A 25551-nucleotide genomic window follows, 5' to 3' on the forward strand; every position below is an offset into this window, starting at 1 on the left:
CTGCCCCTTTGGAAAATTTTCTCAGAGAGTTTTATCTATGAGGCTTTCAATTTCGAAGAAGTCTGGGGGCAAAAAACCCATTTCAAGTCTAGGCGGGAGAAATTCAATATGTGGTCTTCAAAGTATAACTGAAGATTTCGTCAGACTATCAATTTTTGAGCGGGATCAATAAACAGAAATCTCTTTATTTGTCTGTGCGAGTATAAAACTAATAAATTAAGAATATAATAAGGCTAAATACATCAAATTTCATACATGATTTTAATGCTAGAATTATAGATTCATATAAATTTCTGGATTAAATTCTTCATTGGATGGGCCTATTTGGCGATCTTCCTTTATAAGTGTGCATGAACGTGTAATTCAAACCAGTTAGAATGGTCTCCGCGAAACTTTCTCGCATGCTTTCCAACAAAGGTTTTTATCCACATAAATTTATGGACTTAGGGTAACGCCATGAATAATTTGCATAATATTAGCAAAAATAGGAAATATATATATATATATCTTTGGCGCGAATCGAAATTTTTTATTGAATTTATCAAGTGAATATGTATTTGGGAATCTTTTATCTGACCGATTTAAACCAAAATCTGACACAGAACTGAGTTTATAATTACAAGACCATATAAGGAATTTCATGGAGATAAATCATTGCGTTTACATGAATACGAAATACAGATCGACAGATGGTCAGTCATTTGTTAGATTTAGTTTAAAATATGATAAGAATCTATACTTTAAAATGCTAAACCTGCGCACAAATTTCAGGTATCTAGTTCTTTATGTTTTGTAGTTATCATGTTCATTTGTACCCGAACAACAAGAGAAACAGTTGTGTTCTGACTTATGGCACTTTACAAGCCCGCTAACAGTAATCTGTCAGCGATTTAAGCTGAGTGAGCATCTCTCTTTTTTTCATTAGTGCCAACAAGACCCTTGGTGCAGTTTAACCAATATAGGCTCTTGTTCCATTAAACCTCATAAATCAAACCAAAACCAAAACCAAGCCAACTAAGGCCAAGAGTAGGATTTAGTTACTTCATGCGTCACATTCACTTGCACAATCCCTTTTTACAGGTGGGCGCATTCACACACCTCACAGATAGAACACAGAAGAGGAACAGCCGTGCTTGAAGCGGGACTCGAACCCGGGACGCCCAGATCACGGGAAGTAAACCATATAACTCTCCGACCCGCCCGAAGGTACACGGATTTAAACCATAAAACTGAATGACCGGACCGCCGCAACAGCAACATTGGCGGGAACTGTGGTTGAGTCCTAAGGGCCGCCACCGGCCACGGTACAACCCTCCCCGAAGGAAGTACGTCCCGTCATCGATGGGAGGAGCCAGATCCCCCCTCTATTAGTGTACCGTCCAGGGTGGCGAGATCCAACCACCATGCCGGAAGCATCTCATAATCATATCGAGGTGCCCCCCGGGGGTCCACGCGCTATCCCTATGCCAGGACGCTGGCGGAGAAACAGTTCTCCTTTGAATGGAATTTGTACAAAATATGATTAAAAGGTCTACAAAATTGTTGAAAGGTCCGTATACCAAATTTCCATCTTCTAGCTCAAAATGTTTTTGAGTTATCGATTTTACAGACATAATGCCACCAAATTGTGTTTTTCGAACCTGGGACGTACCTAAAACAAAGATTCGTCAAAATCTATTGTCTTGGAAGAATGTTTTGATTATTACAGTATTTTCTTAATAATTCGTATAAGAGAAAGTAAAACTCTGATATGTGAGCATTAATGTATGATTTATAATCCATAATCATAGATCTGTGTCTAAATTTGGCCTAAATCCATAACAGAATGGACTGTACTTTTTATTTATTTGTGTATGAGGATTAATGAAATTTGGTATCCGATATTGACAACAAATTTATTACAGTGCAACAAACCTTAATTTTAATCAATTCGGAATGAGATATAAAATGCTTACTCGAATTTTTTCACTGTATAACCAAATTATATTTTCACAAATATAATCCCCACCCTATCTAAGCATTCGGGTTCACTGAATAATCAACACGAGCTCCTATGCTCCAAAAAGTTAGATACACAGACTGTTGTGGAATTACCTCAGCAAAAACGGAAATTCCAATCAAACTCAAGTTCCCACAGAACCAGCCGGCTACAACTTCTGATCATCCTTAAAGCGGTTAAAGTTTGATTATATACTTAGGCTTAAAATATATAAAAAGCATTTAAAAGTTTCAGACGGAACAGGTTTTGAGTACCAAAACCATAAAGGCCATTTCAAGGAACATAAAGTAATGATTACCATAAATATTACGATCATAAATGAAAGGGGAAATTATGAGGCTTCAAGAGATATCTCAAAGCCATTTTAAAAAATAGATTTTATGCCATTTTAGGGTCCCTAATTTTTTAAGAATTCCATTATGCCAATATTATTAAAATCTCTTTGAAAATATTCTTTTTTTATCCCTCTGAATAGTGCACAATCAAAATTGTAGGGAAATATTGTACTCTCATCAATCCAGGGTATTTTCCAGATAGATCCATCTTAAAGTTTTCCCAAAAAAGTCCCATCTGGTAAACTGAAAACCCACATGAGTAGTTAAACTCTGGTTGATATAAGAATAGCATACTCTGGTATTTTATTGGAAAAAATTCCAAAGAAAAATCTCGCCTTTTAAGAATTTCCCCAATTTTCTTGTTCTGGAAAATAATTTCTTTAAAACCCAGGATTTAGCATTTTTAATATAACAGGCACAATCTCTAAATGGGTTACTTTTCTTGGGATAACACATCTACAGGGTCGTTTTTCTGATTTTCTACATAGGCTTTTACCAATATAATCTAATCAAGGCTTGTAATTCAGCAATTTTGTTCCATCCATGACAATTTCGTGGCTTATATTCAGTGATTTAATGGTCATAAGGACTATAAACACAAAAATTCCCATATTGTAAAAGCAGTAGAAATAGTCTCTCCAGAAGTTTCACGCTTACTCTCTAATAAAGGTTTTATCCCAGAATATGCCTTCATGGCACTGACGTACAATAGTTACGAAATATTAAACTTTGGCGTGAACATAGCATCTTTACTGAATCTATCGTACCAGCCTTGGCGAGAAATTTTGCGGATAATAGTGTCCGAAAAGCGAACTAGTGTTTTATTTGCATTTTACCTAAACAATTTATACAAAACTTAAAATACAACTATATAAAATACAATCGTAGTCATAAAATACCATTTAAAATTTGATATATTTAAGTCACTGCGTCTTTGAGTTATCACGTCTATATGTTTTCTGAAAGTACAGACATACGGTCAATCCCTTGCTGGATTTGGCTCAGAATTTGAAAAGGTGTCTAGACTATAGATATTAAATCTGTGTATCGAATTTTATCAATCTAGCTCTCTTCCTTTTGTAATTATCGTGTTAAATTATATTCGAACAGCCGGACAGACAGACTTCCTCTGGACGGAATCAGCTCAAAATTTAATAGAAATCTAAAAATTTGTTGTAAAGACCGTATACCGAATTTCGTCCATTTAGATCAAAGCGGTTTTGAGTTATCTTCGTCACAGACAGACGGACGGATGGACGGACATTTTCCAAAAATGTGTTTTTCGAACTAAGAGAGATCTGAAATGTGGAGATTCGTCAAAATCTCGAGTTCAAATGTTCTGACGATTATTACGCTACGTATTATAATAACGTAAGAAATTGTACAAGAAGACCACGAGAAGAATAACTTCTTTTGTCCTAATCACAATAATGTTGTACAAGCGGCAGCTATAATTTTCAATGAATACTCAACCTTGTATTAAAGCAGCCTAACAAAAGAAGTACCTAAAGTTTAATCTGAAAGTTGAAGAAGATCTCATCTAAGTATTCTCTTCAACTACAACCATCTCTATCCGCTGACTTCATAAAAATAAGGAATTTAAGCAAAGTTTCTGCTAACAAAGACAATCACACTTTCAAACTGCCGATCCTAATGTATATGCCAAAGGCGTGGTCTTGATTGCGTGCACACCAAGTTAGCCCCGGCGGTGTCATTAAATATTTCGGTAAACAAAACAGTTCTTGATATACTCGCCAGGTCAGACAAGCATTGGTCAAACATAATATTAAAGTTTCTGTACATACATATTGGAAGTGTGTCAAAAACTAATAATGTTTTAAAAAATATATTGATAAATCAAATTGAGAAAAAACTAGTAGGCAACTTTGATTATTCATTTCATAAAATATTAAAATCTGGAATTTCTTGTATAGCATATTATTTTGATCTTTCGTTTTGACTAAAGACTGAAATGTGATATTGTGTGTGTGTGTGTGTGTGTGTGTGTGTGTGTGTGTGTGTGTGTGTGTGTGTGTGTGTGTGTGTGTGTGTGTGCGTGCGTGCGTGCGTGCGTGTATTTGTCTGTGTTGTGCGTGTGTGTGTGTGTGTGCGTGCGTGCGTGTTGTGTGTGTGTGTGTATGTGTGTGTGTGAGTGTTGTGTTGTGTGTGTGTGTGTGCGTGCGTGCGTGTGTGCGCAGTATATTATTCAGATCGCTCATTTGACGAAAAATTAAAACCTGGTATTATAAAATATTATTATAAATCTGTCATTATAGAGCATGAAGAAATGATTAAATCTTTCGCTCACTTGTTTCTTCCAATTAATAAACTTAAGAAACTGAGCAAATGATAAAAAAAAGTTAGAAATAAGCTGATTTTGTGCTTATTGATATATTTCCAAGGTCTTGGGAAATATATTTTTTGATTAAATTCATCAATTTTTAAAAACTCACGGTAACTATTTCACAACCTCTGATTAGAATAGACATTTCTAATAACTTCAGAAACTGCTAAAACTAATGTGAGTAGTCTCTCAAAAACTTTCTCGCATACTCTCTAATAAAGGTGTAATCTCATAGATCACCTTACATGACACTGGCGTACTATAGTTACAAAATATTAACTTTTAGCATGAATTTAGCATTTTTACTGAATCTGTCGTGTCATTCTTGGCGAGTTCTTTGGCGATTAATCCCTCGAATGCATTAATAGTGCACAAAAATCATATTAGTATTTTAGACACGTGTTTCTCAACCCATTGAAACAAAAATGTGACACAAAACTGAACTTGTAACCACAAAATCCCATACCAAATTTGATATATATAAGTCATTGAATTTTTGAATCATTGGGCTTATAGGTTCATGAAAGTATAGACCGACAGACAGTCAACCCTTAATTATATTTGGCTCAAATTTTGACTGGTGTCTACACTATAGATATTGTTACGAACCTGCGATGCTGCTTTCCAGCATAGCTGGCTCCATAGGAAGTCCCAAAGCTTGGCGACAAACTTGGCGATCATTTGGCGACTTGGCGGCGACTTTGGCGCCAAAATAGATTATACCCACAACATCGAGAATTTTCCCGATCCGTCGAGTTGGAACGGAGATACGCCTCGAACGTTCCTCATTGGTTGAGAGGCGTCTAGCCCGGCTCCTGAGACCTATAAAAGGAAGCAGCCGCAGTGCCGGGGAGTCGTGAACCGGGACGGTGAATTGAGAAGTCGGAAGCGGCAGAGCAGAGTAGTGTGAACCAGTGGTGAGTCGAGAGGTGAACCAGTGGTGAATTGAGAAGTTGTTAACGGACGGTGAAATGAGTCGTGGACCAGTGGAGTCGAAGAGTAGTCGGAATCGACAGAAAGAACTGGCCTTCCAGAGATTAGCGGAGCAGCGACGGAGTCAAGTGAGTGCTGAATTAAGTTGTGCGCTACGGTCTGCATTAGTCTGTTGTGTGCTGTTGTCTGCACGTCTCGGTTGAAGATAATTGTGTGCTGTATATAATTGTCGTCTTTGTGTTGTCCTGTGTGTCTCCGTGTTAATAAACGTCGTTGTTTCATTTTCTACTGCTGCCTGCTCATTGAGTGTTCTCCATACCATATAACTCCCACTATCCAAACGAACCCCGGAAATTTCGTAACAATATTAAATCTCTGTACCGAATTTCATCTGTATAATTCTCTTCGTTTTATAATTATCCTGTTAACTTATATTCCAACAGCCTGACAGACGGACGTCTTCTGTACAGACTTTATTCAAAATTTGATTGAAAACTGCAAATTTCAACCGAGTAGCTCAAAGGGTTTTTAAATCATCTTTGTCATAGATGGATATTTTCCGAAAATGTATTTTCCGATCTCAGGGAAGACAAACGTGGACATTCATCAAAATCTCGAGTTCGAATTGTTTGACAATTACTATACTTACTAATATGAGAAAGTAAAAATTGTCACACATTCAATGCATAGTAAGGTTCTAACAATATAGCAATCTAATAGTAACAATTTATTATTATTATTTTAAGACGATAATGTGCCAATACTTAAGGCTAAAAACTGTGTTGTGAAAATTATCGCCAAATATTCTCTTCAGAGAAGCACCTTAATACTTTCAACGCTACCGACGAGATATCTCGTCTTTCAGATACTCCCAATTACAGGTTTCTGTGGGCTAAATTTTGTCTCTTATGCCAGTTTAGATAAAAGTAAAAGTATTCTTCCGATATGTATTAGAAAGTTCAACTTATCTAAACTGGCATAAGAGTAAAGGCATAAGAAACTGTCATAAGAGGAAAGGTATTCATCAGATTTGTATTAGTAAGTTCAAACTATCTAAACTGCATAATAGACAAATTTTATCCCACAGAAACCTATAACTGGAAATATCTGAAAGACGAGATATCTCGTCGATAGCGTTGAAAGTGTTAAGGTTTCAATTTTATATTTCAAATCAGAACAAAGTTTTTTATTTTGTTAATTTAGCACAATGAAACAAATTAAATAACAAATCAAATTAATTTTATTTAATAAGCTTAATAAATTTCTTTTTTTAACTCAAATTCAATTCCAAAGTTATTCTAATTTATCATCAGTAGAAAAAACGGAAATTTAAGGAATTAAAATAAAAATTATTTGCAAGTTAAATTGCAATTCTTTGTAAAAATTAATTTCTGATTGCAAGTCATATCGGAATATACATTTTAAATTCAGGAATCTATGAATAGTTTATTAATTTGATCGCAACTTGATTTCCAATTTTTATCATTTGATTATTAAATAAATTTCCGTAACTCAATTTCTGCCAAAAAAAATTGTCCTGCCAAAATTTGAATGCATGTATTTTTTTTTTAAATAAAGTAATTATAAACTGTTTCTAAATATAAACCAAAAATTTTTAATAATATTGTTTTAAAAATAAAATGACTTATTTTCTTAACTATTTTTTACTATAACATGAAGGCTGTAAGCAAAATGTAGCACTCCAGTACATATCTTTGCAACCCATACTTTATAAAACTTTGAGCTAAAAAAATAATAAAAAAATTAGCTCTTCGCACTCGGTGCCTTTTACTCAACATTCAAGACGATGGATCATTTTGACGTTTTATTTATTTATTTTTCAATTTTGATTGCTAAAAACGCCTATAGAATGGTAAAAGACGTAGATTTTTTTTTAATAAATTGGACTTTAAATAATTATGTATATTTATTTTTCAAAGCAATAAACAAATCTTTGTATTAGTGAATAATTATGCGTCAAATTACTTTTCCGAGTGTAAAGGGTTAAAGGAGATTTGAATCTTTAGTCTGAAGCCTCATAGAATTAATAGAATTATAATATTGTAGGCTTGATTTATCTGACTTTATTAAACATCCCATAAGGATTATTACAACAGACAATTTATAAAAAGGAAAGTGAAAAATAAAAGGAAAGTAAGAAAAAAACATTCGTTTCGAAACATGCGGAAGCACTGGTTAATTATTAAGAGAAAAATCAAATGTTTATTTTTGATTAGTTGCAAGAAAATTATTAAAATACTTAAATTGATTATTTACAATCTTGCTGTTTTGTTGCACGCAGTTGTGTAAATGAAACGCATTATTATAATATTGTGTTTGAAATTAATTTTAGAAACTGCATTAACTATTTTAAATTTAACAAATAAAAATAGTATTACTGCAAAGCTTTTTTTTAAATCAGAAATAATAGAAAAATGTTTTTGTGTAAAAATATATAACAGAGTTATTGAAAAAAAAAAAGTTAAAATTTCGATTAGTTTATTGTATAAAAGTTTGATTAAAATTTCGAAAAACTCCTTATTAGCTTCTGCTTTCAAAAAAGTAGTCGCGTTTCAAATTCGATAGCTCTAATTCCGATGGCGTGCTCTGTAGAAAATTTCGTAGGATTTTATGCACGATATGTCAAATTATATACATCATATTAATTTTTTTCAAACTTTTAATAACAAACCTTTATTAGTATAGTATAAATTAGAAAATCTCTCTTTTAAAGATATTTACTCTAAAACAATAAGTGAGCGTGGTGCCAATAGAAATTCTCTAAATAAATTGGAATTTAATTCAAATACTTAATTTACTTTCAATAAATGTTTAAGACATGTCTTTTGCCAAAAAAATTATGGTTAAATTTCTTTATCTTACGCATTTTTTTGCAATTATAATTCTTGCTTTGAACAATCGATTTTGGATTTTTAAAAACCATTTTTAACTTTTTAATTAAAAAATTCTTTTAATATTCACTACATATTATTTTAAATACATGGATTCTCGTAGTCACTTCTTTTTTCTCGAAATAATCGCCAGAGAGCGCCTTTCACAGAGAATCAAATTTCTATTAAATTTAATCACTTTATCGATCATTGAGTTCTATAATTATTAACAGTTAACCTTTTATTTACTCAATTATTTGACCATCAATTTTTTCAAATTTATTTATGAACCATAAGTTATGTTTTGGTATAGAATAAACCAGAAAGAAGAAAAATCTTTTTTTAATTAATTAAATTAATAATAAGATGTTTTAGGTGATATCTATTCCTTTCTATTGGAAATATGTTGTTCGTTTTCATTCAAATACTGTTAGAAAAAGGAGTCATATTGTGAAGATATCAGCCGGATTCAAACAGTACTTTAAAGTACCGTCAGTAAATAAAGGATTAAATCGGCATCTCGTACGCATAACTATACAAAATTTCAGAACACTAGTATTTTAGGAAATTGTTTAAAAATCAGTTTCAAAACAACATCTGAACAACATAAAAAAAGTTAAATAAAAGCACTTAAAAGCGCATTTTGCGTTAAATATCCACAAACGAATCAATGACTATTTATTTTAATGATATCACGTCTGTGGTCATTTAACGTTTCCACTTCCTGCCCAAGCATTCATAACATCAATCCACAACAGTACATTCACTATTTTCATTTTAAGAAAAGCATCCACGCGCATTAAGAACGGGGAACAACCATTTAAACGCGCATCCGGACAGACAAACAGCAATCCCCCTCGTATGAAACTCCATAACAAAGTTATCTGCCGGCCGTGAGAAACAAGCAATGAACTGGAAAATGATGCTTGCGGTGTTGCTATCTCTCAAGCGCCGGAAAAGGACGCGGGTCGTTAGTGAAGAATACGATGTTCAGATAACCCTTCTTTCTGCAGCTTTGTCTCCCCAAATCTGTTCCGAAGGAGGGAAATGGAAAGTAGATGTGTGTTTGTATGGAAACTGTGATGGCCGACAAAGCATTTTAAGATAATAATGTTCATAAATTAGAGCACAATCTGTAAATTGTGGAATGAATGATAAAAAATCATGCAAAGTAAATTGTTGAATCTAAAACCATCAAATTCTGTAAGGTTTTAAAATTTTTTTAATTAGAATTTAAACAAAATATTTCTGTTTTTCCTTAATAAGTTCAAATTATATTATTGTGCAAAAATTGTAAAAAACGTTCACTGTAAAAAAATTTAATATTTTGCTTCATAAAAAAACTGGGAACTGTGCTTTTATATAATTATTTCTCCAATTTTAGTAGATTTTTCACAATATTTTAAGTATATTTTACAACAGTCTTTATTGTTTTAGTTACTGCATTCATTTATAAATAAACGCATTGAAATTATATTAAATGCGTTTATTGTTCTTAAATGCATACTTAATGTTAAAATTAAGAAAATATTTTTAAAAAAAATATTAATATGAATCCATTTTAAAGCATTTTGATAAATTGATATTTTTGACTAAAAGCTCAAAATTCCGTTAGAAATTTTTTTATATATATTTAAATAAAGATACACACTTTGGCGACCTGGACCGAATTATCAAATAGGCAAATGTGGATTCAATCAAAGTGTTATTTTTACGATATATCTAGGAAAGATAGTGTGGTGCGGCCATATTTATTTGCCGGTACTTTTATAGGAAATAAAAATTTGCGAAAATGGTACAGCATTATATTTTAGGGGAATAGGTCAAGATTTTATCCACAGAGAATGTACCAAGAAATAATTTTTCTGGGATTTCACTTAAAAAATGGAGATGAATATGAGAAACAAGTGACCGTTGAAGATATTTCTAGTGATCATGAAATAAAAATTTGTAAAAGTGGAGCTTTGGGGGTTCGAAATTAACTCTTTGTTTGTGCTATTTATTTCAAATATACATAAATGTATTTCATAATTTTTTTTTTTAAATTTTGATATTAGCATTTCTTTTATAATTAAAACTAGGATCAACTTTCAATTTTAAAGAAAATCAAAAATTGGTACAGTTTCGGCTAATGTAGGATATGTCACTATGACATCTTAATGACTTCACTCAAATTAAATTTGACGATCTAAAAATATTTGTACTGGCTTTAGTCAAATTCTTCAGTGCAAAAAGTCAAGATTAATTCAGAAAATTATATATTCATTCAAAACAGATTAATTAATTACATATATAGAAAATAAATACTTTCATCAATAATGTTTGAACTTTTAAGCAATCAACTCAGAGCTGTAACAGCGAACTTTATCTGACGGCATGCTGCCTTACGCATTTTTTTCTATTGTTTCTAAATTATATGGAATCGGCACTTTCGAAGAAAAGAACATATAGAATGCTTCAAAAAGTTTGGTTTCGAGATTTAAATGAATATTTCTTATGGACTTAGACGAGACCGAAAATGAGCAGTTCTCGATTTATATCTCGTAGTGGATCTATTTATCTATGGGCAACTCAACTCTCTGTAATAACTCAAAACTCTATACAGCCACATGGATGAAACTTTATATAGAATTTTTATTAGATACTAACTGATATCTGGTGCGTTGCTGCCGCAGAAGAGATAATTTTCGAAATATTTTTTGAAATTTGAAAATGGCTGTCTTGTTTAATTAGGAATGATAGAAAGGATGATATTTATTTTCTTGTCGACAATAAATATATTCATTGAAATTGAATGATATATAAAATAAAAGTTTAAAAAATATTTTATTATATTTTTTTTTACTTCAGGTATAATAAGTGTACTATGCCTATAACCTTCACGCAAGTACAAACAATAAGTTAACAAAGTTTTACGATACGGCAACGCATAAAATACAAACAAAAATTCACTTTTATATATTAGATTGCATCAAATTGGGCAAATCTGTCAAATATGTGCGTTTGTTGTTTCTTATGGCACTTAGACAAGACCACTGTTACGAAAACAGCGATTTAAGCCAATAGAGGGTGCGTCTCTTGTTTTATTAGCGCCAACTAGGGCCAAGAGCAGGACTCAGCTACTCACGCATCACTCATTCGCTTGCACAACCCCTTTTTACAGGAGGCTCAATATGTGTAAATGTATCTGTTCATAAGTATGTGAAAATCATAACATTTTGACCCCTCTGAGAAAACCTTTCGTTAATTTTCTTCAAAAAAATTATTGCCATATTTTACGAGACTATTTTAATTAATTTTTACTTACATTTATAAGACATATAATCCCAAATATTATCTTTTTCTTTGTTTAGTTTTGGAGGAATGTATATAGCATACCTACTTTTACCGAAGGGGTCATTTTGAATATTCGAACAAATATTGTTGAGAACACATACATTTATATTTAAATATGCAACGACTTGATAGGGATGTACATAGATATAGGTATACATATAGAAATAGGTATGTGTTAGTAAAATGTGTGTATATAAGAAGCAAGAAGATGAAGCCAAATGTCAGTCAGAAGAAGATATTATAAGTTGTTATTAAGAAGACGTGTGAGTCAATGTTTTGGTAGAAGATGGTTTTGAAGACCTAGATCAAAAAATAAACACTTTTTTTAGAAAAGAACTGCCTTTTCATCACACCACACCACACCTGAACAAATATATTAAAAATATAAAAGTTTTTTATATTTTAATTTCAGAATGGATAGGTCAATTTATATTTTTCTAATTAAATACCGAAAGGGGTCATTTTGACCTCTTTGGTAAAAATAGGTATATGCTAACTCATGGTAAACCTAGTGTTAAGTCGGAAAATGAAGAGTTAAATTTAAAGAAAAAGTCAAGAAACAAATCAATTACATGAATTTTATGGGTTCGTTTTCTCTACACCCAGCATTATCTGCTCTAAAACAAACAGCTCATTGAATGTTCGAAGGAGGGCATCAAATTACAGAAGTTACAATTCTTCTCCCAAATTACTTCTGGAAATCAGTATGTTACCCTTTTAAATTGAAACATTCAACGAACATGGAGGCACGTCGTTCCCGGAAACAGTGAAATAAATCTTTCAGACGGAATCAAGCCGTAAGTTGAATTTATGGAGTCAGGCCGGCGTTCCAGAAAGACCACTAAACAGACCAAACGTCGACAGTCATGTCCAACACTGAAACAAAATAAGGTCTTTGTGTTTCGGGATCGAAGTAACTTCAGCGGCGAGTCAATATAAGAAACTACAGGAAATACAATCTCCAGATCTTTCTTATCTTTTACTTCTTCCTGTACGAAGTTCTACAAGGAGAAAGTGTCTTGATTGTCAAATAATTTGGCAGAAAGATTTTGATGAATCCAAACATTTCAGAACGCTCCGAGTTCGGAATGTATGATTTTGGAATCATGATTGTCTGTATATGGACCCATAATAACTCAAATAATGAATTAACTAGATAAGGCAAATTTAATTCTAAGCTTTATATCAAAATTCTACATATGTAACAAATTTAGTTGTAAAATGTTGTAGGGAAGCATTCCATTCGTTTAGCCATTTTCAAGTGAATACTGGAAAACAAAACGCAATGATACGACTGGACAAAATTCAGCTTATTGTTTTATCACTACTAATGTAGATCTATAAAATTGTTGCGACCAAATTCATCTAAAATTAAATTATCTGCTGTGCTCAGGACGTATAAGATATATTTTTTAGCTTAAAGGATAAAGTTATTTTTATTGCCGGAATACATCGCAATTATATCTATTGGAATGGAATTCCTATTCGTATACCCATTTTCAAATGAATACGGTAATACAAAATGCAACGATATGACTGAACGAAATTCAGCTTACGGTTTTATCACTATTATTGTCACTTTTATCACAATTCTTGGATCAAATTCATCCAAGATTAAATTATCTGCTGTGCTCAGGACGTATGAGATATATTTATATTTTTTAGCTTAAAGGATAAAGTAATATATGATTTTTATTGCCTGATTACATCGCAATTATATCTATTGGAATGGAATTCCTATTCGTATACCCATTTGCAAAAGAATACGGCAACACAAAATGCAACGATATGACTGAACGAAATTCAGCTTACGGTTTTATCACTATTATTGTCACTATTATCACAATTCTTGGATCAAATTCATCCAAGATTAAATTATCTGCTGTGCTCAGGACGTATAAGATATATTTTTTAGCTTAAAGGATAAAGTAATACGTTATTTTTATTGCCTGATTACATCGCAATTATATCTATTGGAATGGAATTCCTATTCGTATACCCATTTGCAAATGAATACGGTAACACAAAATGCAACGATATGACTGAACGAAATTCAGCTTACGGTTTTATCACTATTATTGTCACTTTATCACAATTCTTGGATCAAATTCATCCAGGATCAAATTATCTGCTGTGCTCAGGTCGTATGAGATATATTTATATTTTTTAGCTTAAAGGATAAAGTAATATGTTATTTTTATTGCCGGAATACATCGCAATTATATCTATTAGAATGGAATTTCTATTCGTATACCCATTTGCAAATGAATACGGTAACACAAAATGCAACGATATGACCGAACGAAATTCAGCTTACGGTTTTATCACTATTATTGTCACTTTATCACAATTCTTGGATCAAATTCATCCAGGATCAAATTATCTGCTGTGCTCAGGTCGTATGAGATATATTTATATTTTTTAGCTTAAAGGATAAAGTAATATGTTATTTTTATTGCCGGAATACATCGCAATTATATCTATTGGAATGGAATTCCTATTCGTATACCCATTTGCAAAAGAATACGGCAACGTAAAATGCAACGATATGACCGAACGAAATTCAGCTTACGGTTTTATCACTATTATTGTCACTATTATCACAATTCTTGGATCAAATTCATCCAAGATTAAATTATCTGCCGCGTCATGACGTATGCGAAGTATTTATATTTCTTAGCTTAAAGGATAAAGTAAAGTGTTATTTTTATGTTGTTGTTGTTTATAATGGCACTTGCCATGGACAAGCTCGCTGACGATGTCAGCGATTTTAAACCAAGGGAGCGTCTCTTGTTTTAGTAGCGCCAACTCGGGCCAAGAGTACGTCTTGGCTTCTCACGCATCACATTCGTTTGCACAACCCCTTTTTACAGAGGGGCACATTTACACATCTCACAGATAGAACAGATGAAGAACAACCACGCCCGAACCAGGACTCGAACGCAGGACGCCCAGATCACGGGGAAGACACGCTACCCCTATGCCAGGATGCCGGCTGTTATTTTTATTGATGCGATAGGTTGCAGCTATAACTATCGAAATGAAATTTCTGAGAAAACATAACGAATAAAATTTCATTTCATTTAGAAATAAACTTCTTCATACATTATTTCTCAAATAATTTTTAGCTTTAAATGCTAATAATAAATTTAATTTTAATTATGCATTACAAACTCTGTTTCATACAACATTTTATTTTGTAGAATAATTTGAATTCAATTATTTTTAAATTCCTCCTGTAGTTTATGAAAGATGGTAGATATGTTTTTTTTTTTTTTTGAAGCGGAAAAATTAGAGTTTAAACATCGTGGCGTCATCAAATGCAGTATAAAATTTCGCAAATAGTCCCGATAAAATAATAAAAGACATATTTTGTCAAAAAGACAATTTTCATCTACTTGACAATTCATTCTAATGATCTAAAACTTTACAGAAATAATAAATACACTAATTTATAGACCATTAAATGTTCTTTTAAATACTATAAAACATTTTAGCACTGTATTTATTTTCTGCATCCAATTTTAAATAATACATATATCATGAATAATCCCCGAATCCAATATAAATCGTTTTTGCATTTATCATTTGTTTGTTATTTTGCTTGGTAAAATTATATTTTGATATCTGCACACGATATTTTGCGTCCTAAATATGTATTGCCAAAATTCCAAAAAATAAAAATATACATCCTACATTATATTATCCTACATTCGAATACAAGTATTCTAAATAGATGGATGAAAAAATCACCAAAAGTCGAGATTTTCAGCTAAATCACATTTCCTTATTCATATCAATGCATAAAACACTCATTTCGGAAAAATGAAAACGTTTTACAATTCAGAATCTATATATATGTATATAACTTGAAATAACAAAAACAAATTTTCCGCCAAAACAAAAGTCGCCATCCATCTTACTCGATTGTCTTTTGGCAAGTAGATAGACATCACACTTTTGATAATACATCTTACAATTCAACGAATATAGAAGACATTCATGATGAACAAAAAAAAATTCATGGTTTAAAAGCAATATTATTAACTCCCACCGAGTTGAAAAAAAGTTTATTTTTTTAATTAGTAAGAGGAAAATATTCGAAATGACGGAAGAAGCAATAACAAAGGACAACCAACAACAATGTTCACTACTTCCATAAATAAGAGATGCGTAAAGAGTTGCGCAAGTGTGGAACAGTTGTCTTGAACTAAAAGAAACAATGCCAATCAGGAATTTTGCTAACTTCATTAGTAATGCAAAATTTTTCTTTGGTTAATTAAGTTTTCTTTTAACTTAATGCTGAAATAGATGCTGTATTATTTTATGTATAAAATAGATTGAAAATCATCAATAACACCAATATATACGTTAAATGCCAAAACTGTTTTAATAATTGGGGGGGAATGTGAGTTTTTTTTAATTAAAAAGAAATATGAAACAAAACATTTTAATATAAAAATTTATCAAACGATTTACTGAAAACCTGCAAATAGCTTAATAAGTAATTTTCGTAATTCTAAAAGATATTTTTAAATGAACAAACTGCTTATTATCTAATTAAGGAACTGCAGAATATATTGAGAAATTATCAAATTTGAACAAAAAATTTACATTAGATTTTAGTTTGCAATGTTTTATATGCGAATAAACTGTCATAATTTAGAATTTGAAAAAATCCCATTTAACGATGTAAAATATGCAATAAAATATATATTATACAAATATAAAAAGTAATGTAACATCTCATAGAATAAGCTTATTAGAAGTAAAATGGAACAGATAGATGAGAAAATTTTACAGAAATTAAGGATAGTTAAAAAAAAAAGATTTTTGAAACATTTCAAAGAAGAAAACATTTTATTTAAACAAAGGATGCAAAATCGTTTGCGATTAATGTTGCATTAAAGGAAACAAAGATAATATATATATATATATATATATATATATATATGCAACCCAACCAGCAAATTCAAGGTATGAACCGGATTTCAAATTAATCTTGCTCTGCAAACGACCTTAAGTGTTGATGGTTCAAATAAATTAATGGCAAATGTCAAATCATAACAATATGATTATCATTTGCAAAATGCCAAGCTTACGTTGGGCGAAGGCCGACTTAAGCGTTAAAGCAATCATTAACTTCTAAAATAACTGTAATTACAAGTGATGATTTAAAATTAAAAATTCATTTGTGTCCGGACTTTGAACTCACACTTAACGTGACTTGAATCGTTAAGTGGTCATTCCAGCTTTAACTAACAGACGATACCATAATCAGGGTGGTTTTTGGTTATAAAGGCATGGAAAAAAAATATTAACTATATACAATCATGGATTCTCGCTACAACTTTAAATTAATAATGAATTTTAAGTCTGACCTGATTACCTTAATAGAAATTTGTTTAATTAGTTATATATAAGTTATTTTTAGCACAGTGGTGAGTTCAAACACATCTTAAAATTTGAACTTGTCTGAAATATTTTTGATAAATAATCCATATTGTGAGTCTACATGGTTTGTTTTATTTTATGAAATAATTCTTTAATTATAATAAAGATGAATATGTATGTGGGGCGGGGGCCTATCTGCATATGTTTTGGTGCTCTACAAACTAGACCGCTTGACTAAGAGCTATTAAATCCTCAAAGAAATTTTTTTTAAAAAATTTCATTAAATAAAAATTAAACGAAAATGTGGCGTTTTTCTACGATAACTTCAGAAAAAAAAAGGCTACAAAAAGAATTTTCATATCGTCTAAAAATTCAGAAGATTATCTTCAAAATGATATTAGATTATTGCCGTATGAATTCTTATTTGCAATCAATTTTTTAAATTATTTTCTAAAAATTTTTCAACTACATATTTATTTTCACTATTACTATATATGAATGCGTCCGTGCACGTGTGTATGTGTGCCCGTATGTGTTCTAGAATGCCAATTTTTTACTATAAAAATTCACTTTCTATTTTTAGTCAATTTAAAAAAAAATATTTTAAGCGTATTATCCAAACATTTATTACATAAAAAATAAAACTTTTATTTAAACTGCTCGATCATGTAATGCTGGCAAAAAAATAGCTTTTATTCACCGTGTTGCTATTACGTTGAAAAAAGCTCAAATTAAAATTTTAAATTAACATTCACTGTAAACTAAACATATAAAAAAGTAATATTCGTTCATGTCTGTATGAAATTAAATAAATATAAAACATATTTTCTGGGAAAAAAATAAATGCAAAAAAAAAAACCGTTTCTGTAAAACTTAAAATATTAATATTCTTAGTTCAATAATTCTGTACTTTTAAGACACACATCGTTTAGTTTATTTAGAATATCCATTCAAATCAGGTCACCCAAAACGTAATTTCTAAACAGTTGTATTAGGTGCATACATTTAATAGGAAAACTGGTATAAATAAAGTAAAGACTATTATTTTATCAATTTGAGTCAATACAAACTCTGATTTAAAAAAAAAAGAATTTTATATTTTTATGTAGATTTTTTATCCTACGAGTCGCATTCAGTAAAAGACTTCATTCACTAACATTTTACATACCCCTTCCCCCTCCTATTGCGATTAAAACTGAGTGAGTTGTGAAAATTTAAACATTACTATCATATAAAAACGAGCAATTTTAAATGATTTCATTGGCCTTCGCAAAGAAGATAAGCATTTGGTGATTCTCCAAGACTGATTAGCCTAAAATTATGAAATTTCTGATTGTACAAAAATAGTGAAACTTTAAAACTTGGTCGCTGAAGATAGAAACGCTTTTTTATTTATTTGTTTAAAAGTTGGAATGTCAAAAATAGTTTACTGAATATGATTACTCACTACCAACGAAGTGTATTCAATTTAGATTTCATAATTTTTTCTGTACATTTATAGACTAAAACAAAATGAAATATTATTATTTATGTCCTTTAAAACCTTTTGGAAGTGAAACTAAAAACTGAAATCTACGATGATCAGAGAAATTTTTTATTGAATAATTCTTTGAAAGATTGCATATATTACAAAAAGATTCCTTTAGTGTACATAAGATTTGAATGCTGAACGATTCAATTTTTGATACTCATAAAATTGAAACCATTTTTAGTTTCAACAAAAAAGTCTAAGTTGTTTAATCACTTCCACAAAAATGTTCAAATTTTACGAGACTTTATGGGAATCAAATTTTTTATTTATATAAAATATTAACAGAAAATTAAATTCATAGTGAAATTAACAGAATTTGTAAAAATAATATATACATGACTGTCAAAATTTGAAGCTTAAATATAGTTTGTTGAAGGAACTATTATGAGACCAAATTATATAGAATATTTAATTGAAAATCTTAGCGACCATTAATTCCAGCGAACCACTTAATCACCGAAGCTGACAACCAACTGATAACTCAATAAAAAAAATCACTAAAAAAATTTTCATTTTTAAAAAACTTTGAGAATTTTCAAATACATTGTTTATTTTGAAATTTATTATACAATTATTGTGCTCAAAGATCTGCCTTCAGTTTGCTTATTATAATTAATATTTATTTATTAAAATTACTTGCATTTTTAAATTGTATGTATTACCATTTCATTTATTAAAATTAATTTTTTAATTATTTGTTATTTATTATAACAGTTAAATGTTTGCAATAAAATTTTACTTCTATTTTATTTTTATCGAAAATAGTTGTTTTTCTTCTTTCTGCGCTAACTTTTAGATCTTGTTTTTCTTACACAGAATTTTTTGGGGGGAAAATTGACTTTTTACTGACTATACTGCAGTCAGTTTCGATACAATCTTTTGCTTTATTATCTTTTGCTAAATTATTGTAAGTTTTTATAAATTTCATATAACTGAATACTACTTCGAACTTCATCGAAAGTATCTTTAAATTGCATGCTTTACAATAAAAAAATCTAGTATAACAAAATCAGTTTTAAAACGGATACTAATACACTTTCTCATACATTTTTACCACTGTTCATTAGAATTCGATTAATATTTTTTTCATTAGATTAACATATCGATTCCAAACTATTTTGGCCTGCATCTTATACAATGGTCATACGACGAGGACATAATCTGAGTCGGCTATGTCTGTATAAGTCTTTTGTTACTAATGAATATAAAGAAAGCAAACACTTGCCAATCTAATGCTCACGAGCAGCGATTCTCAAGAATGGACGGAATTGTTTTAAGAGTGAAGAGTTTACGAATGCGAAGGTATCGCACTTAAGATTTAGACATATTCGATTTAGTTCCCTGCGAATCTACAAGGTCAAATCTGCATACCAAGGGGCATTTTTATGAGCATGTTTATTTTCTTTCTCCGATTTTTATTCAATTATGACAATAAAACTTTGTTAATACAAATACTAAGCATTTTCATACAATTTTTCTTTTTTTCATTATTGACGGTTTTATTCAATATTAATTTTATATATGGAACTAGTCGCCTTTGGCGACCAACTATTCTGCTAGAAATAGTGGCTTTCTATTCTGATAAACAATAAGTATTTATAATTTTACACTTGTTGTTTAAAAAGATTGAAAAATATGTATTTAATGAAAATTGAAATTTTTGAGGAAAGGAAATGCTTTTTTTCTAAATCAGCTTCCGAAAGAATTTATTATAATATTAAGTTTTGATTTAAATGCCAAAACATGGGCATATTTAAGAGCAAATATCAAAAATTAAGAAAAAAAATGTTTACATCACTAAATATACTGAATGAAAGACTCATCCGTTTTACTAAATATTAATTATATTGGGAAGATCAATGTTTTAGCATATAAATTAATGAATTCTCGATAGTAAAAACTATGAGGCTCCATATTAAGAAATTAAATTTCCAAAACAGTATTGAGAAAAAATATTTAGAGATAACAACAAAAATTTTCTACAAAACAAATTTTGTGAAAATCAAAAATATTTTTTTAAAAAAATGTCTTAATTAAAGTGGCTAAAACAAAGTAATCTAAATTATAATAATTGTGAAATTGAAATGAAGCTTCAAATCTGTGATTAAAAAAGCATGTCAAAAAGTAAAGTTGTTTTAACATTATATAAAAGACTAATTTGAAGCTGATGCGAGAAAATATTTCACTACATGAAATTTGTCAAATGAATTAAAAACATTTTAATTAAAAGGTTAATTTTTTTTTAAAAAAATGCATAGTATTTTAACTTCGGGTAAGTGAAAATCTATTTAAAGTTAACATAAAAGGGAAAAACTTCATAACACAAAGTTTTAACAATGGAAAAAAAAAGAGAATGATTGAATGAAGCGACGAAATTAGTTTGATTTTTAATACAACAATGAAAAATATTTTTACAAATCTTTATATATTTCTAAACATCTATTAAATGAACTATAAAAAATGAACATAATTATAAAAAAATTGTATAGCAAAAGATGTTTTTAAAATTAATTTTTTTAAAGATGTAAAAATTATGTCTATAGGATAATATTTTCGGAAAATATTGCAAATTGAACAATTTTCTACGTACGAAACCTAATTTGAAGAGCATGCATTGATGATTGCTAAGTAAGGATTGGTAATTTTTCGCCTTCCTATTGTTCGCAAATGATTCGCTGTGAAAATATATTGCTACGAATGACTCGTATATGGGCATTTAATTCCGAGTGCCTTACAACTACATATAAAATGAGGTCTCGGCCTAAAACCTCCCAGTGCTGAGACCTGAGACTCTCTCCTTAAATCACTGTAAATAGGCAATAAAATTAGTACGTACTGAAAAAACAATCTTTCCACTTATTAAGAATTAACATTATCACATGCAGAGGCAAATTAAAGCATTTTCCGGCCCCAAGTGGCGGACATTTTGAGATCCTTTTTAATATTAGTTCATTTAGTTTCAACAATTTGGGGGGGGGGGGGGAATTAAACTTATCAACATATTGGTAATTCATTTCAGCGGATTTTTTTATTTTATTTTATTTGTATTAGCGAACTTGAAAAAATATTTTTTTAATTATTAATTATCTAATTTATTAAGACATATCGTAGAAAAAATGTTTAAAATTATAAACTCAGTGTGAAAGTAATCATAATTATCATTTAAATATTTCTTTACTTACAAAAAAAGTGTTCAATTATTAGAAATAATAAACTTCAAACACATATAACGAAATTATTTTACTGGATTTTTCAACTGGAATATGACATCATTAGTTTTAAAAAATGATTAATATTTCAATAATTTATAAATAGTTATATTTTTATTTTTAATAACGATTTCAATAATTGAATTAAAACATACAATGTTATCTTAATATTTTACAGTTTATAAAATATTTTTCCTAGCAATTCATTTATTTAAAACTTAGGCTAACAGCATTTTCAATCAACCTGCTTCAATTCTAGACAGTTGCCTAATCGGAAATCCGCCACTGATGTCATGTCATATTTTAATAAAAGTAGAGTCATTTCAAGTGACATCAAAGTAATATGGCAAAAGCAACTTCGAATGCCATAAAATATCTAACTGCAGTTTGTTTCACGCTTTCGCATCTTCAAGAAGAGCAATGAATTTCAAATTTAATTTGGATTGGCATATTTATGATGTAACCTTCGGTTTGTACGTAATTCATGGTAATTTGACAAACTTAACTGCACTTGTCATAAAACATCCAACTGTACGACGCCGTTTCACTTTTTTTCCCCCCTTCAACAAGTATAAAGAAATCTAAATTAATAAGAAACAGCGTATTAGTTGTGTATCTCTGTACATATAGATCATAAAAAATAATAGAAACAATAGCACATGCCATAAAATATCTAAAAATGTCTCCATTTTTTCTCAACGGATTATCAATTTAATTACAAATCCCGATTATTTTATTTACTGTTTTTGTATATTAAATATAAAAATAATATTTTTGAAATACTCTTAATAGTATTTAAAATAATATTTACTGAAAGTGTATAAAAAATAATATATTTAATAATTAACGCATCGTTTAATGAAAATAATTAACGCATCGTTTGAAATTTCAAAAATAAGTGACAATGACTAGGACACTTTGAATATACGTTTCCTTTATTTCGCGTCGGATCATCAAGTTTCTACAAAGATATTGGCTAAGAAAATTGTTGAAAAATCTCACAATTAATCCCAATAATTTATCGAAGCTTTGACTGTAGCGTCATTCGCAAACCCACTTTATTAACCTTTTAGCTGGATATGAAGAAATATTTCAGTGCGAAACGAGTTGAATATAATTACCCGATTAACGGGTTAAATGACTATTAAAATATTAGCGATTGTAATCTTTTGTACTGTAAAAAAATAATCATTTGATGACAGAAATCAAACTTTATTTAGCTATTCTACAATCATTAGCAAATAATAAACAACTAGTTAAATTAAAAATTTGGGAAAATATTAACACACCATTTGGATTAAATATCCCTCAAATGTGTTAAAAATTTAAAAACAGTATTGCAACTTAATTGGTGCAATATGATTCTAGAATGAACATAAAGATCTGAATAATTTTTTAAACGTCTTTTAATATATAGTAATCAAGCAAAACTTTCCATATGATCTATTCAAATTAAATCACATTATTAATATAGCAGTAGATCCAAAATTTTAATAACTTAGAGCTGAGAAATTTTTTTCAAAAGAATCAGGCATTACTTAAAGCTATTACATTTAAAGCACAAATTCGAAATAAGATAATAAACACTTATATAAAACATAAAAAAACCAAACATAGTCTAGAAATCAAACGTTGTTAAAATTAAGTTATGACACTATATCAACACAGCAGATCAATTTTTACCAAATTTTTCATTTTATTTAAAAAGAACGGAATAATTTAAAATTACCGAAAAAAGTGCACAAAATTTGAAATTATAGCACTATTAGCAATATCACAGCAGATGCAGAATTTTCATCATTCAGAAAGGCTCAAATTTCCGCCAAATGTCTTATTTCTAATAAAAATGGAATCTCTTAAAGTCATTGAAATATAAGCGCAAAATTTGAAATTATAGCACAATAGTTTACGTAGAAGTATACAAAGAACTTTCATAAATCATTGCAGAATAATATTTCGTGAAATTTTTATTTTCTTCCGATGTAAAATGGAATCAAAATAACCTGGATTAAACTAAAGTAATTTGGAGAAAAAAATTATTTTGGAGTAACAAAATGATTAACATTTTTTAAAGTGTATAATCCATTCTAGACTATTTCTATCAAGGCATTAATGCTACAAAATACAAATGGTCAAGGCGTTAAGCTACAAAATACAAAAATTCTTCACTCACCTGCTTCAGGACAACGGCATATATCCTGCCATAGCAGAAAGCCATCAGCAACGCAGGATACACGATGGTAGCGAAGAATATAAGGACTAGGAAGTCGTAGTGCATAACTGGAATGAACAGACATTGACCATTCTCTTCTGGTCCATTGTTCCAACCAAACAATGGCAGCAGGCCCACTATGGTCCCAAGGAACCAGCATCCCAGAATCACGAAACCAGCCGCCCTGCGGTTCATGGTCCTCTTGTAGCAAAAGGGATGCAAAATGGCCCAGTAGCGATCCAATGTCACTGCGACTAGATTCAATATTGACACTGTGCACAGCAGAACTAACACTGAAAGCATTAGCAGACAAACACGGAAAGCATGTCTAGGCAAACCCAGTCGGGCCATTACAGCAGATGGCACACCAACAAGCCCGACCAAAAAGTCTGAAGTCGCTAGACTTATGATATATAAGTTGGTTACACGCCTCAAGCGTCTTTCCAGCACGAAAGTTGCAACAACCAGAAGATTGCCGACTATGGCCAAAATTGCAACGGCCACTTCACACACCGAATAGAGCAATGGAAGTTCATCGTAACCCATTCCGCCCCGTTTACTAAGTTTTCTTTTTGATGCAGAGCTGCTTGTTGATATTATTGTTTATTTTCCCACGGATTGCGCCGGACGCTTATCAGGTCCGGTTTGTCTGCCGGTTCGACGTCCGATTGGTGCTTCTTAGTTGTGGTCGACCTTTCGAGCTAGCCGCTTCATTCAGTTTGAGTAAACGGTAAACGATTCAAGTAAACGGTACCGCCATCTGGTGTCCAAAGAAAGTAATAAATCATGGAAAAGGCAAATATGAGTGTTTTAATAAATAGTTAAAAATTAGGATAAATTAAACATTTTCAATTCGAATTCATAGGTTTGTGGAATTTTTAATATGCTCCCTTGAATTTCTATTAGCAGTATTATTAAATAGTGTCTATAATTCATTCAAATTTATTATTTTTAAGTAAAAATTAAAAATTGAGAAAAATTTTCTTCTGTTTTTAAATAAATTTTCCTTGGATAAATTGGTTTGTAACTTTAATAATTTTTAGGTCCTTCAATCACTAGTGAATTTTAATGCATACAATATATTCAATCAATATAGCAATAAAAAATTTCTATTTTTTTATTTTTAAATACGTTAATTACTGACATTCGAAGTAAATTGTAAAAACATTTTTATTTATTAATATTACTTTTAGAGGAATCATTATATTTAAATTCTTTAAATTATCAGTTTAAATTATTATTATCCTATTTGTAAAAATTTCTGTTTAATGACAAATTAAATGTTTTTATCATATTTAATTTAAAATAATGGATTCTATTACTGCACATAATTTTATTACATTTACATTACTTCTCTAAAAATGGAT

At 30.2% G+C, this 25551-nt stretch overlaps 1 protein-coding gene across 1 annotated transcript in view; it reads right to left on the reverse strand.

The window, feature by feature from the left end:
- Positions 1–24841, reverse strand: part of LOC129972356 (adenosine receptor A1-like) — a 150699-nt gene extending 125858 nt beyond the window's left edge. Inside the window, exon 1 of the mRNA XM_056086471.1 lies at positions 24146–24841. Within this exon, the coding sequence (XP_055942446.1) occupies positions 24146–24730 (585 nt within the window). The 5' untranslated portion in view covers positions 24731–24841. The remainder of the gene's footprint in view (positions 1–24145) is intronic.
- Between the last annotated feature and the right edge of the window lie 710 nt (positions 24842–25551).

The sequence above is a fragment of the Argiope bruennichi genome, chromosome 6 (assembly GCF_947563725.1).
Source record: "Argiope bruennichi chromosome 6, qqArgBrue1.1, whole genome shotgun sequence".
Taxonomy (NCBI): Eukaryota; Metazoa; Arthropoda; class Arachnida; order Araneae; family Araneidae; genus Argiope; species Argiope bruennichi.